This window comes from Protobothrops mucrosquamatus, unplaced genomic scaffold (genome assembly GCF_001527695.2).
Source record: "Protobothrops mucrosquamatus isolate PMUCROS unplaced genomic scaffold, P.Mucros_1.0 scaffold1933, whole genome shotgun sequence".
In the NCBI taxonomy this organism is placed as follows: Eukaryota; Metazoa; Chordata; class Lepidosauria; order Squamata; family Viperidae; genus Protobothrops; species Protobothrops mucrosquamatus.
The window spans coordinates 251,234-266,810 of record NW_015388054.1 but is presented as its reverse complement, the minus strand read 5'-3'; the positions used below and the strand labels follow the sequence as shown (position 1 = coordinate 266,810).

The 15,577-nt window shown below is 38.7% G+C and overlaps 1 protein-coding gene across 1 annotated transcript in view; it reads right to left on the bottom strand.

Moving 5' to 3' along the window:
- The window catches only part of TTC21B (tetratricopeptide repeat domain 21B), a 44,087-nt gene that overhangs the window by 9,588 nt on the left and 18,922 nt on the right, over window positions 1–15,577 (bottom strand). Inside the window, exons 12-23 of the mRNA XM_015823635.1 lie at window positions 15,202–15,331; window positions 13,138–13,295; window positions 12,015–12,233; window positions 9,355–9,593; window positions 8,004–8,076; window positions 6,624–6,734; window positions 5,612–5,750; window positions 5,011–5,117; window positions 3,651–3,839; window positions 3,432–3,542; window positions 1,965–2,046; window positions 351–502 (exon numbers count right to left, since the gene is read on the bottom strand). Of these exons, the coding sequence (XP_015679121.1) occupies window positions 351–502; window positions 1,965–2,046; window positions 3,432–3,542; window positions 3,651–3,839; window positions 5,011–5,117; window positions 5,612–5,750; window positions 6,624–6,734; window positions 8,004–8,076; window positions 9,355–9,593; window positions 12,015–12,233; window positions 13,138–13,295; window positions 15,202–15,331 (1,710 nt within the window). The remainder of the gene's footprint in view (window positions 1–350; window positions 503–1,964; window positions 2,047–3,431; window positions 3,543–3,650; window positions 3,840–5,010; window positions 5,118–5,611; window positions 5,751–6,623; window positions 6,735–8,003; window positions 8,077–9,354; window positions 9,594–12,014; window positions 12,234–13,137; window positions 13,296–15,201; window positions 15,332–15,577) is intronic.

Below are 15,577 nucleotides of genomic sequence, written 5' to 3'. Positions count from 1 at the left end.
GGACACATCCTGCCACTGTGTGTCTAAACTGAAAGTGGCTGAGTTTATACAATACATTAAGCTTAAACTAAAAGAGCCACATAAACACTTAGTGAAATGTATGAATCTATCTACAGAGACAAGAGGTTACAGAGGAATAGCAGCTTGTAGCTCAAGGATGTTGGGAGGGGGAGAAGAGGAAAATGCAGAAAAAAACATAATTTTCTAGCATCAGGAATCAATCATGGTGCAAGTGTATGATACAGATACACTAACTGAACTTGCTTGGCTAATATTTCATAAAGGCAAATAAAAAAGACTTGTTTTTCCAGCTTTCTTTTTTTTTCTTAGTACTTTTCTAGCCATACCTACCACAAATACAATCCTTTGCAATAATGAAAACCCGAATCAACTTTTGTCCTTGGGGAATGTTTCTCAGCCATTGCAAGGAATCTTGGAACTTCCTCTAATTTTCCAGCTCTTCTTAACAGATCAATTAAACGAGAGAGTGTAGTATAATTGTCTAAGCACATGATAATGAAGAGTAATTATGTGTTAATATATGTTCAGATCAAACAAAGCAACTGTCTTTTTTTTAAAAAAAGCATACATATGCAAACACACACATACACACGCAGAACAAACATGAACACCAAAGAAAATAAGAAAGCCAACCTTCCCAAGTCATACATTTTTCACTCTGTAAAGAGACAAGCCTACAATCATAGCCCTGGCCTCCTCCATCACACTCACACACCTTTACGTTTGCTGCAGGGGAAGGGCAGGTAGGGAGAGAAGATGAGACAATAGCTAAGCCTGGCCTATGCAGCTAAGAACTCTGATACCGTAGCTGAAAACAAAAGAATTATAGGCACCATGTTATTCTTCCTTACTCTGTTCCTTTGTATTACAGGAACACCTAAGTAAAGCTCAGAATGTTTGTAGAATGCTCCTCTTGTATCAAACAATAATCACATCATCACTTCCATCACTTAACCAGTGGAACAACCTGCCTCCAGAAGTGGTGAATGCTCCAACACTGGAAGTTTTTAAGAAGAGACTAGACAGCCATTTGTCCGAAATGGTATAGGGTTTCCTGCCTGAGCAGGGGGTTAGACTCGATGACCTCCAAGGTCTCTTCCAACTTTATTATTATTATTATTATTATTATTATTATTATTATTATTATTATTATTATTATTATTATTATTATTATTATTATTATTATTATTATTATTATTTTCAATCGACAAATATTAAATGTGTCTCTTTTTGTTTTTCAGAATATGAACATTCTTATTTTTTTAAAAAACAAATTCTCAGAATACACCTTTTAGCTTCTTATCCCAATCGCATTAAGGACTTCAAGAATTCATGGAAGTCCAGATTGCTTGTACCAATGGCAGAAAGATATTTTATTTCCTTAAAAAAGTCACATAATATATTTTCTTTTCTTCCGTCTTCTTGTCCCCTGCCCCTGGAAACTCTTACCGGGAGCACCCTTAACACCCTCGATTCAGCCAAATATTTGACACTTGTCATCCAGACTGTGAAAGCTATTGCTACAAATAATTGTGTCAGCTTGCAAAGTGTCTAAGTGTTCTTTGTTAAATTGACTTTAACATTTGAGGAGTACATAGCCTACTTCCTATTCTGACTGGAATTCTGTTTTCCTGCGGTAAAGCATATACAGGTGCTTTAAACAAAGCCCATGGAGGCAAGAAAAAACAGAATTATTGTATAATGGGCTCTGCAAATTATGTAAATATATTCTCCCTTCATCTACTTTTTTTTAAAAGCCATTATGAGAAAACTTTTTCTCATCTGATCTTGAACACAGCGGATTGTCCTGTCACACTTCTGTGGAATATTTCATTTCTAATCATTTGCGGAAAAGAATTAGTTCCTTTCAGCCCTTTCTCAAGATTTGTTTGATTTTGAACAAGGCTTGTAAGAAAAGAACAACAAAAGGCTTCAATGCTCACCGGGATGGCGGTCCAAAAGCTGCTGGAAATGAAACACAGCCTGCTCATAGTCCTGTTTCTTGAACACGAGGTCAGCCATCATCTACAAGGATTAAAGCAGCCAGGTTCACCGATCAGAGGAAAGCGCACAGCCTGCTCTGCACTGAGGTAATCTTGCAAACATCGGCCTCTGGCAACACTGAATAAAAGTTCAGTTGGGGGAAGACTTCTGAGGTCCCTTCCAGCTGTCAAATTCTATAGGTTTGTTCTATATGGGCCAAACATTTCACCTAGCCAATGCTAGCGGTGTACCATAAATGTTTAAGGGAAAATAAATTACTCACTTTGATGGAGGGTCGAATTTAAATGAGGCCAATGCTGCCTTTTCTGTATTTTACTACACGCCAGAGGGAAGAAGCTTAGCATTCCTTTCCCATCACCGAATCCCATTAAAAATGACCCCCAGCGATGATATAAATGAAAGAGATTTGAAAATCTCAAAGCAATGGAAGGAATTTTCTTCTATTATTTATTTTTTATTTATTATTTTATTTTAATTTTTTCATTTCTATAGCTGGTCCATCTCAATAAATTGCTCTGGAGCCTACATCATAAAACAATTAAAACAATACAGAATAAATATATATGGTTGCTGAGTAAAACTACTGCCATAGCTATTAAGATAGCCAAGAAATGGGGTCCTTAGCACACTCAGTGTCCCAGACCTAGGCGCCTAACCAGGTCTTCATGGACTTACAAAATACCAGCAGGGTCAGGGTCATTCTGATCTCTGAAAGGAGAATACAAACAAGGCAGAATATTCTTGTACAGACAGCATTCTGCATACCTCACGTTCCATGTTTTCAGTTCCATTGACCAAATGACAAATGCCAACTTTCTTTTGGCCAGAAATGCTGGCAAATTCAAAACATCATGCCCCTCGACACACGCACTGTTAAATGAAGTGAAATTGCGGCCACTGATGGGTCAGTCCTCTGTCCTAAACAACTGCATTGTTTTCAAGCCCCGAAGATAATTTACTATCCGGTGTGAATTATAGTAATATTGTTGTGGGAATACTTCTGGACAAAACAGGCTTATTGTAACCTCCTTTCCATATCACACAAAGGACTAAGTTATGATCAGTGGTTGTATTCTTGATGTATAATTGTAAAAGAAATTAGAAGTAGATTGGGGATACACATAGGTTTATTAATACCCCTGAAAGTCTTTCTAGCATGTATTTTTCACTTAATTGCTACAGAGCTTTTGGGGGGAGAGGCGGGGAGGGGGGGGGAAGAGAGTGGCATTACATTTTACAATGATTTTAAAACTCTTAATTTAGATTCTATTTTGACTACTATTTGTTATCAGTGGTCTGTCATTTTTGAGTATGTCTGAACGCAGGTTTGCTGCTATGTTGGTAACAATGCAACAAACGTTTACACATTCCTTAAAAAAAAACACCCAAGAATCATCCTAACTCACCATAGTGGCAGCTGCATTGTCTTGATCATTTTTTAGCAAGGCAGCACACTGGTGCTGGCACGCCTCCACTTCATCCAATGCAAGGTATAAACGGGAGAGTTCCAACATCACCTGAGAATCAAAGACAGGATCCTTACTGTTTTTCCAAATATGGCCACCTCCAAGCCTTTCCAAACAAACCTAAGGAGAAAAATTGGCTCAGCTTGGAGCTCAGCTGACCTTGTTGTCTGTCTCACAGTGCACAAGCGCTTCTTTGTAAAAAGTAATGGCTTTCTCATAGGTCCGCTGAGTTGCTGAATGCTTTGCTATCTCTGCACAAATTTCAGCTGCCAGTTGCTTCTGCAAAGGAACAGCATCCGGCTGCTCAATCTGAGTCCGCTTCAATACTTTGGCTTGCATCTCGCGAGCCTGATGGAAAAACCAAAAACAAAAAAACAAAAACCAGCTTTTTTGGAAGTTTTTAAGAAGAGATTGGACAACCTTTTGTCTGAAATGGTCTAGGCGGGTTTCCTGCTTGAGCAGGGAGTTGAACTAGAAGATCTCCAAGGTCCCTTCCAACTATTCTATTCTATTCTATTCTATTCTATTCTATTCTATTCTATTCTATTCTATTCTATTCTATTCTATTCTAGTCCAGTCCAGTCCAGTCCAGTCCAGTCCAGTAGGAGATTACGGGCAAGGAGATTGAGAGAGAATTTTGAAGACGGCTGAGGGTTTCTAGGACTCACAACTGTGCTCATTCTTGTTTTGATACGTTTCAGACCAGGGGATGTGTTGAACCAAGTTAGGCCAGTGCTGTCTGTGGCTCTGTACTGCCTGCCGAAGGACTCTCAAAGGTTGCAAGAAGGAGCCTTTCTATCCTCCATATGTCAGGGAGGGATTTTAGAACTTCAGGCACCCAGAGGACATTTGCTGCTAAGTCTTAGCTCTCACACGAGGACAAAGTGGCCAGATTGACTTTTGTTCTTAACTGGTGGAGAGATGCAGTAGAACGGTCCACCAGGGTGCTGTAGTGTGTCAACACTGAAAATGGCACTTGGGGGACCCGGATTCTAGTCACCATCAGCCAAGTCCATCAAGCATCTCTCTTCTGACACTCATTCCCCAGCCCAAAAAGGCTAAAGAGACAATATTGAATTGATTGACACCTTCTACATACAATCTGCATTTCCATCTTCTAATCACCTCAAGATTCTTCCCAAATCGTGACTTAACTGGAACTGCGATATATTGAAAAATGAGTAATTCAATTTTGGTGGAACATTAAACAATTACACTAAAACCACTGAGAGTCTTCACACATTTATAAAAGCCTTTTTTTACTGTATTATAAAAGTAAAAATCCTCCTTAAGACTGCTCCATAAAAGAGATACTGTAGAGGAGAAAGAGAGTGAACATTCATCCTCTCCGGAGACATCATTATGGGCATCCTCAAAACACACAATATATTACAGTTTGAAACAAAGAAAGAAAAAGAAAGAAAGAAAGAAAGAAAGACCTCAGATCATCATTAGAAGAAAAAAAAAACCCAAGGTCATTTCAATTAAATATGCTTTAGCTGATTTAGGGTTTCTTTACTTGTTGCAAGGAAACAACGGCATCCTCAGTTCTCTCCATTTTGCTGTAAACCTTTGCAAGAAGAACCAGGTACTGGATATCTTCCATCAGAGAAGACAAATCATTGACTGTCGGAATACAAGGAGATGGAATTGAGAAACATGTATTACTACAGAGGGGCGGCATTCAATGAAAATAAGGGCACTAAGGAAATTGAAGCAAGAGTTAGGAAAGAAATATAACCCCAAAGAGCTCATTTGATTTGATCTGATTGAAAATGGGGCAACTGAGGTGGCATGGCAGAGAAAACTGCCAACATTCCCTCAGTATTTCTGTGAAACAGAAGGCTCTGTTCCATGAACAATCCTTCCAGAGGCTCCCAGGCTGGAGAAGGAAAATCTAGTTATGTATCAGACCACAATGCTTTTCTTTTCTCTCCAACATCTGAAAGGTTTTTTTTAAAAAATCTATTTAGCCTGTAACTATAAAGTGCTTGCATAAAATATGCAATTGAAGCAAGCTGACTAGTCAAATTTAAAATGCTTAAATAAGTTCTGGAAGTGTTTGCCTATCCCATGTATACAAACTTGGAGAATCTGAAAGAAATGGGAGAAGGTCTTACCAGGTTCATGATCTAAGACTTGCCGAAGAACCTTTTCTGCTTTGTCATGCTGGCCCAATTTTAGCAGTAGCTCAGCCAAGTCATAACAGAGGAAATTCTGCTGTCCAGTTTTCAGAGCAGCTTCATAGTAGCTGATTGCCTAAAAACCAAAGATTCCTTCTGAAAATACGTTAAATGAAATTTCCAATGCATTTTTATAGATGAGTGCTAATGCCTTTTCAAAAGCTCTTAGATACTTAAGGAATAACGTTATCCAAAGACCCACATACAATCTACTTTTCAATGTATTCTTGTTTTGTTCCAATTATAATTCCAGGCAATATGCATACAATAATTATGAAAAAAATTAATATGCATATACAGAAAGTAAGGGCCTGCAACAAGATACAAAAGTTTTGCTGTAAATTAGATCAGAGCTGGGAATGTCAGGCCCTTTCATTATTGCAAAAGTACAACTACTAGCATTGTTCACTAATGGCTGAGTGGCTGACTGGCTGGGTTCCTGGGAGTGGTAGTTCCTCTGGATAAGGAAAGCAAATGGCATTACGAACATCACCATGATTACAATCTTAAACTCCCCAACTAAGGATTTAAGTTTTTGGGTGCACCGTTCACCAATCTTGATGAATGCAGCTGGGGAAAAGGATATGTGCATGATAGCATCCTAGTTTCTCCCACTTTTATACGTTAGGGAATCTGCTTACTTTGCAACTTTAAAAGTCCCTGGTGCTTGTGAAGACCATGCAAGTCATTATTTCTGTATGTTCTTCATACTATATTTTTTCTTTTCCCTTGCTTCGGGCTGGTGTTGGGATGACTAAGTGAATCTGAGAGTTTACTGGCTGGATGCCCTTCCTGATGCCTATGCGGAGCTCACAGCAGATATTTTCTCTTTGTGCCCTCTTAGAAAAACGCCTGTTGCTGCCTAAGATTGAACTCTCAACCTTTTTGAGTGGGAGGTGAGCCTCTTCACCTCTAGGCCACCACGCCCCGCTTGTTCTTCATACTATACCTTTGAATAATTGTGAGTCTTGACTAGAGCATTCCCAATTTTACGAGCCAAGGCTCCATCTCTAGGATTTTTCTTTAAAGACTGTTCATAAGCCTCTATGGCTTTTTCAGGCTAGAATTGCAACAGATAAAAGTGAAGATTATATAGGACTGGACTTAAAATGCAATCCAACGCAACGCAACCCAACACAATGCAGTTTCACAAAATTGCTATCCAGCTCATCAGCCCACTCATTCCTGAAATAATTTTTCAAGAGAATCAAAAGCTCACGATCAACACATAATTAAAAGTTTCATTAATATAGAGCAGATGTAACTCTCCAAATATTGATGAGAACTGCACTCTGAGATCTTTCACTTTTGGCTTTGCTGTCTGTGTTGCTGGGGGCTAAAGCAACATCAGTTCAGTCACAGCTTTGCCTATCTCATGCTTGGAAAACTCGTAAGACAAATAAGTAAGCAAAAAGCTCCCAAAGTCCACATTGACATTCTGGCAAAAATCCTTTGATCCTGACCGGCTCAAGGTTGACTCAGCCTTCCATCCTTCCGAGGTCGGTAAAATGCGGACCCCAGATTGTTGGGGGCAATACGCTGACTCTGTAAACCGCTTAGAGAGGGCAGTAAAGCACTGTGAAGTGGTATATAAGTCTAAGTGCTATTGTCGTTGCTAAAAAGGAGAGCAAATGCACAGGTCCTTTTCAGGAACAATGCAGCTCAGAAAGCCAGGTATGACAAAACAGCTCCATTTCACAGCAATACCCATTCATATGCCTGTTTTTACTTTGATTAAAAAACAGACAATTCAGACTTTAGATCATACACCATTTTAGTGCATGCATAGAATCTGCATATGAAGAGATACAATAATCAATCTTGCTAGCCATTATGAACTCTATACTTGTCCCCCTTGCAAAAATTAGCATTTTTTTTACCATTCTGGAGGCGTTTTGAGTTCTTATGTATAAGATTTTGACCTTAAACATGTTTCTAAAAATTTTCAAAATATCCAATATGGGGCTTAAAGTAGACGTCTCAACCTTCAAAGAGATGCCTTCAGTACTATGCCTCCACAGGATTCAGAAGACATATATGTGTCACCTGTATTCTTCATTTTACCTCCTAAAGGGAGTGACTTTGTTTGGGAACAGGAAGCTTGAGTGAGAATAGTGGAGGAACTAAGATCAACTCTTGTGTCCATGCTGACAGGGAGAACAAGAATCTCTTCAACTTCATGCAGATATTTAGTGCAGTGGTATTGTGATAGAGTAGATGAACTTTTCACTTTCAGATTACAACTTTATCCTCCCCTTCTTTTTGTAAATGCCCAATATCTACGGTAGTTTCATTCTTGTATTCTTAGCGTAAAATTGGAGAAACCTACCTCCTGGATATTCATGTATGCATCACCCAGGAGAAGAAAGGTGTGGGGACTTGGCATTTTTTCCACCAGGTCTCTACAAAGAACAGTAAGAAACCTTATGGTAAACACTGTGAGAAACAGAAGCTTTTACTGGCAGTTCAAATAAGATAGGTTTTCAAGAATCAAAAACGTCAGGGGTTGATCTTTAATAGTAAATATTAAATATTTGCTTCTTCCTTGGAAACTTCAATTTAATAGGAATATAGAATACTTGTGTTTAGAGAAAGACAACTGAAATCAGTTGATATCCTGGAGACCTTAGCTTTAATTAGCATGCATGAATCTGTGGGCAAGTATTTTTCTGAGATTACAGTAATTCGGTGGAACACATTCAAATGGGATGAAAAGAACCCCAAATTATAATTCAGCCGGTGAAGATGAAGAGCAGTTTGGAAGTGTTCATCCCCAGTTTTGGTTAACCACGTTAACCATTCTTAAACTGAATTAAGCAAAATCAAAGCATGTTTTAGACTCATGTATGAAGCGGGTCTCTTTTCACAAACCGTACAATTAGTTTAGGATAAAGTGCAAGTAATCTAAACTGAAATATGTAGAGGAAGGTAGTGGATGAGAACACGTGAAGCATAATTTCTATAACACTACTAGCTGTGGAGGCTTCCCCAGCTAACAATTTGGCCTCTGAATTTTGAATCAGCAGGAGTTTCTAAGTTGTTTTTAAAGGCAACTCTATGTAGAGTACACTGCAGTCATTCAATTGCACGGCGATCAAGGCATAACTTACACAAGGTTCCTGGATGAATCCTAGCTAGGCAAAGACCCCTGACCATGGCTTCCACGTGCTATTTCAGTAGGTACCGTAACTCCAGAATGAACCCCAAGTAATTGACCATCTTCTTCAAAGAGAAGCTGAAGCAACCAGCATGACTGATGTTTTTGGATAGGCCAGATTTTTTTTTTGCACCTTCTTGGGAGGATTTAGTTTAAGCTTGTTTTCCAAATCTAGTCCCTAACAGTCTCAAAACACAAGTGCAAGACTTTCACAGCCAAAGGCTGTTGATATACTATAGAACTGGGTGTCAACAGCAGATTGATAATATCTCATTGGTGATCACATCCAGCAGTTTTGTATGGATCTTTGATAAGATAGATGCCTGGGGCTCAAACATTCATATCCCATGACTAATGCTTGGAATTTCCCACTCAGATGGGCATGTAAAACAGTGCCCGTGACTATGACTATGGTATCAGCAAAGAGCAGAGAACCAATATGTCAAAGTGGTTACTTGGATATAAATTTACAATGCAATTTATTTTTTTGGGGGGGAAGGATGTGGGCAATATAAGATCTTACCTATAACAGCTTGCATACAGCTTCTTGTCTCTCCTGTACTTCAGGTAGATCTCTGCCATCTTTTCTTTGGCTTGAACAAAATAAGTCTGCTCTGGTGTTATATTTCTGAACATAGTTAAGGCTGCTTCAACATCTCCTTGCACAAGAACTAAGTCTGCATTAGTAATCACGACCCGCAGTTCTTCAGTTGTACCAGAAAATTCATTGATAGCATCTTGGAGGATTTTAACAGCTTCATGCTACAAACAAACAAATATTTTGTCAAAATGCCAGCCATCACATTCATGCAAAACTCCAGCTCTCAGATTAAACTCTTTTAGTTTGTCTGCCAAATTAGTTAGTTGCTAACTAGTTAATTAGTTAGTGACTTAGAGCCATGGCGGCGCAGTGGTTAGAATGCAGTACTGCAGGCTACTTCTGCTGACTGCCAGCTGCCAGTAGTTTGATTCTCACTGGCTCAAAGTTGACTCAGCCTTCCATCCTTCCAAGGTTGGTAAAATGAGGACCCAAACTGTTGGGGGCAATATGCTGACTCTGTAAACCACTTAGAGAGGGCTGTAAAGCACTGTGAAGCAGTATACGTATAAGTCTAAGTGCTACTGCTATTGCTAGTTCATTGGTACACTCCTTCCTTCCTTTCTTATGGCTGCCCATCTCATACAGAGATTCTGGGCAGTTTATAAAAGTTTCTGTCTGAATCTTGTACAGGATATTGTCGGAGGATTTTTAAGGTGCATAATTGGTTCACACAACAAATTAGTCAAAAGGTAATTTATCTCAATTTATACATGTATAATTTGAGTCATATTGGTCATAGTTATTAACTACTATATAGTAATTTAATTTTAATATTGACTTAGTTATTTATTAAATTTCTACACTGCCCATCTCATTTAAGTGACTCTGGATGGTTTACAACTCTGACTTACTTTATACTGATTTTCACTGTTAAAACGTTTAAGATTTTCAGATTTAAATAACTGTTATTTTGAAATTTTATAACAAATTTTATGATGCTAGAAAATTTTTCTCTTTTTTACCTTTTTCCTTTTTTTCCCTTTTCTTTGACTGTATTTTTAAAATTAATAAATTATTATAATAAAAAATAGAAAAATGGTTGACTCACATGGACCACCAGCCAGATCTATCGGTCTTTCTAGTCCCCCCAAAGTTCTACGTTGTTACAAATATAGGAGTAAGCAAACCTACTAGCCCTATTGAGATAGGAAAAACACATTATCCTGTCCTCCTTCTCTTTTTACTTTCCCAGTCACTCTCTGCAAAACTATAGGGAGATATTTTGAAGCAGGTTATCTTCCCCACTTGAGTTGCCTCCCTGTGCAATTTCTTCATCAGGTTCTAAATCAGAAGTCTTAGAGCTTTCAGAAGTAGAAAAGACCAATCTTCTAACTCATAGAGGGTAATCTTGCTTTCCCCCCTTTATATATTTCAGGAATGTCAAATCAAAACTTGCAAAGAACCCTTTAGGATTCTTCTGAATACAAGCTGAAGAGCCTTGTGACATATAACTTGGCAATATCTCTAGCATGCCAGGAGAGAATCAGAATCAACCTGTTGCCATATTTTATTCAAAATTCCTGAAAATGCACCTTTCGTTCTAAGGTAGATCCTGACTTGATTAGTTTTTCAGACCATTCCACAACATCTGCTGACAAAACGTTTGCTATTATGTGGAAGGCAGTTTGAAAAGCTTCCAAATAGCCTTCTTTATTCCAACTGAAGAGAAGGGGAAAATCTCTTTTAAATGGATGCAGTCATGGGCAATCCAAGAGGTAAATGTAGTCTATAGAGGTTTCTTAGCTGGGTGGCAATGTTTTTTTTTATTTCTACTCATGGCCTTTCAAATTCAAACTTTTTCCCACCACCACATTCTAAAAAGCACCTTTTGATTGCTGACCTTACTTTCTTGTTAGCTATAAAGCTTCCAACTACTTGAGAAAACTCAGATGTCCTTATTTCAGAAAAGAATAAGAACTATCACTCCCAGTCTTTGCTTTGATTGGCTTGGACATTCTTTGCTCAAATTTTGCAGATCCTGCTGACTATTACGTGCATTGGGTTTTAAAGAAACTGCTTTCAAACCATAGTTTATGAAATTGACATCTTTGTTTTGTCAGAGTTAATTTTGCTTGAGCATGAATTCCCTCCTCCATGTGAGAAGGCCTCTAGGAAAGCTAGGCTCATTCATGTTTCATCAAACCCCATTCAGGGCAGTGTCCATATGAATCCTGTTGATCACTGATATCATGGTATTGCAGATACTTTAAAGATTTTAAACTGTAAATGTAATAACGTCTCTCTGAAGTTCATAAACCGTGCTAACGTGCACTTATGTCAGCTCTCTCGGATAAATCAGATAGGAAACATAATAGATGAGCTAAATCTACTTTATTGCAAGGTTACACTAACAAATCTGGCACATCTGAAGGTACAAACTTCCTGCCGCCATTTTAACCATCTGATCAATTAAGGTGGGTCCTTATTAAGCTTCTTTCTCTGACTGTTAAATTCTTGGGGGCTTCTTCCCGTTGTCTGATTGTTTCCTGATTGCATCTCTTTCCCTCGTCCCCCAAGGTCATCCATTACAATTCATTAACATTGCCATATCATTTGATATACAAATAAATAAAAATAAGTACCTGTTCACCATTCAAACGATGAGCCTCTACCAGTTCCAGGTAGAGAGAGAGACGATCGCGCCCATCGATTTCAGTTGCTTTTGATTTAGAGGACGGTGTACTTGTTCTCATCCCTGGCAAATTCATTGCCATCTGCAAGGTTTTAATGGCTTCTGCTATTTCACCCATCTTTATCTGGGCTTTTGCTTTTACTAAGTGGTACACAGGATGGTCCCTAATCTGGTGAAAAGTAATTTGAGCAAATAATTGGTATCTGCATTCTCTACTGTCTTCCACAAAAATTTTTTTTTTAAAAAAGCATTGAAAAATCAACTGTATATTACTTACCGTAGATATTTAAGAATGTTCTTTGAGCAATTATTGTACTATATAGTTGCTAAGCTTTATCAAAGATTCCCAGAAGGAGTTCACCCTTCAAATCATACAAGGGGTGGTGGAATGTTTGATTATTTTGAAAATCAAGAGTACAGAGTACATTGAAAAGGAAAAATTCTATTAATTACCACAAAACAAAAATCAGGGTGACTTCTAAATGGTAGGCCAGTTATTAGGCCCACTGCTGGAAAATAAAGATCTATAGAACAGACGATGGCCTTCAAATATCTAGGAATTATATTCCAATCCTCTGTAAGGCAACAAGTAACGATCAATACAATTCTGCTATACACTTCTGCTGATCCTCCTGTGATCACCATTGCAGGCCTGTGTTTATCAAAACTTAAAATCTCCTGAAGTTTTCTGATCCAAACTTGTTACATCTATACTATGAGCTCCTCTTGTGTGTACATCTGGTGGTTCGCTATACCTACAATCTGGGCTGGCTTCTCTTGTGGCCAGAATGAAGTTTTGTCAAATTGTGAACTGAACTGATCTTTAATTAGGACAGTTGGGTAGTTGTAAATCAGCAAGAAGAAGGAGACTGAATTAGATCTTAGAAATCTATCAGTCCTGTAGACAAGGCAAGGAAGGAAACTTTTTTAGGGCATTAAAGGGCTAATTAACAATTCTAACAATTTGCAATCACCTCAGCACTCTCAAATAATAAACATCAATATTAAAAATTCAGGGACCCAGTCAAGTATGCAATGAAAGTAGAGTTTTAGTACAAACTCATCCAACTTGCCTGAAAGTTGTAACTTAGACAGAGCTCCAGAGACTGGGCACAGGGTTGGAAGTTGTTTTGCAACAGATGAACTTGAGCCATGAGGAGATGAGCCTCTGCATAGGAAGGATTCTGCTCCAGACAGTGTTGTAAGATCCTCTCAGAGGCTTCATAGTTGCCTGAGCAGATGAAATAAATGAAACACAGGAATAATAAACCCCTCCATCTTCAAAAGTTGTTTTATAGAAGCATCTGTAAAATAATGTCGCTCCTGACTGTATACAGCAGGGGTAGTCAACCTTGGCTCTTTTATGACTCGTGGACTTCATCTCCCAGAATTCCTGAGCCAGCTAAGTTGGCTCAGGAATTCTGGGAATTGAAGTCCACGAGTCATAAAAAAGCCAAGGTTGACTACCCCTGCTGTATATAGTATGTTTCTTTGACCCCCTCATCCCCTACTAGCCAATAAAGGAATGTTTCAATTTAATTTAAGAATATTATCTTTGTTTTCAAAATTACAGGAGTAATGAAGTAATAAAATATCAGAAAGAGTTTGATACAAGCCACCTGTGTTGTTTCTTGGCTTATACGTTCACAATCTGGAACTACATTTTTTAATTTTATTTTTAAAATACCATGGGCTGCAAACGGGAGAGCAATAGGGAGAAGTGGATAAAACTAGGTTACATTAATGGATAGGGCTAGGATATTTCCTGCAAAGAAGCTTCTTTTTCATTCAGAATAACAGAGTAACAGAGTTGGAAGGGACCTTGGAGGCCTGGCAGGAAACCCTATATCATTTCAGACAAATGAGTGACCAATCTCTACTTAAAAGCCTCCAATGTTGGAGCACTCACAACTTCTGGAGGCAAGTCGTTCCATTGATTTAATTGTTCTATCAGGAAATTTCTCCTTAGTTCTAGATTGCTTCTCTCTTTGGTCAGTCTCCATCAGTTGCTTCTTGTCCTGCCTTTAGGTGCTTTGGAGAATAGCTTGACTCCCTCTTCTTTGTGGCAGCCCCTGAGATATTGGAACACTGCTATCATGTCCCCCTTCGTCCTTCTCTTCAATAAACTAGACATACCCAATTCCAGCAGCTGTTCTTCATGTTTTAGCCTCCAGTCCCTTAATCATCTTTGTTGCTTTTCTCTGCACTGTTTCGAGAGTCTCAACATCTTTTTTACATTGTGGTGACCAAAACTGGATGTATATTCCAATAGTAGTCTTACCAAGGCATCATAAAGTGGTATTAACATTATATATATATTTTCTAATCAACAGAATATTGGAAATAAACTGCATAAAGGAGGTGAAGCCGCTGTCAGTAAAGAAACTTTCTGAGATTGGAACAGAGCAGAGCAGTTTGGTGCGTGTATGGGAAGCGAAGCCAGGAAAAAAAAATCAAGCTTAAAAGGGATTAAGATCTGGTGGCGAGGGTAGGGGTAGGGGGCGGTTGAGGAAAAAAAATCTGCAAAAATATTTCAGGGGTAGGCAACCTTGGCTCTTTTATGACTCGTGGACTTCAACTCCCAGAATTCCCGAGCCAGCATGGCTGGCTCAGGAATTCTGGGAGTTGAAGTCCACGAGTCATAAATGAGCCAAGGTTGCCTACCCCTGCTCTAGTTGGACAGTCGTCTGGACAGCCTAATTATAAATTTACACACACCCTCTCAGTGCCAACACGTATGCACACATCCTAAATAATCTATGAGAAAATGCATGCAATACACACACAAATGCAAACATTATTTTGTTGCACAAGAAAATGCCAACTTCTCCTATGGCTGTTTTTGGTAACAGGGGTGGAGAGAATCTCAGAAATCATATTATTCATCCTTTCCTTACTTTGTTTCTTCTCCAGATGATTAAATATTCCAGGTCTACAGCAAAGCCAAAGCTATTTTTAGTCTATTTCCAACCTAAAATGACCATTCCTCATTTATACTGAATTTTAGCAATACATTCCTCAGAAAGTCTGTCTGTGGGGCAATGTAGCCTGCACTTTACCCACATCTCTGAAGCTGCTTTCTGAAGCTGAGTGTATAATTTGAAAGAACAAAAATGTATCCTTAAAGAAATTATTACCTGATAAATATTTCACTTTTGCAACCAAGTAGGCAGCTTGTAAAAGACCAGGGACTGTTTTCATCACAGTTTCAAGGACTGATGCGCAAGGCCTCAGAAGTGGTGAAGGAGGCTGTCCTGCGCCTGCTGGCTAAAAGTTAACACAGACCTCACGATTAAACATTACTGTATTCCAACTATACAACAGAGACAGTTCAATATGATGAACACATTTATTTGAGTGAGAAGCAGTGGTGGGATTCAGCCGGTTCACACCACTTCGGCAGAACCGGTAGCTAATTTTTTGTTGCCCAGGCCCAGAATGGACTTCCGGAAGTGGCATCCACAGAGAACCGGTTGTTCACATATTTGAATCCCACCACTGGTGAGAAGTAAA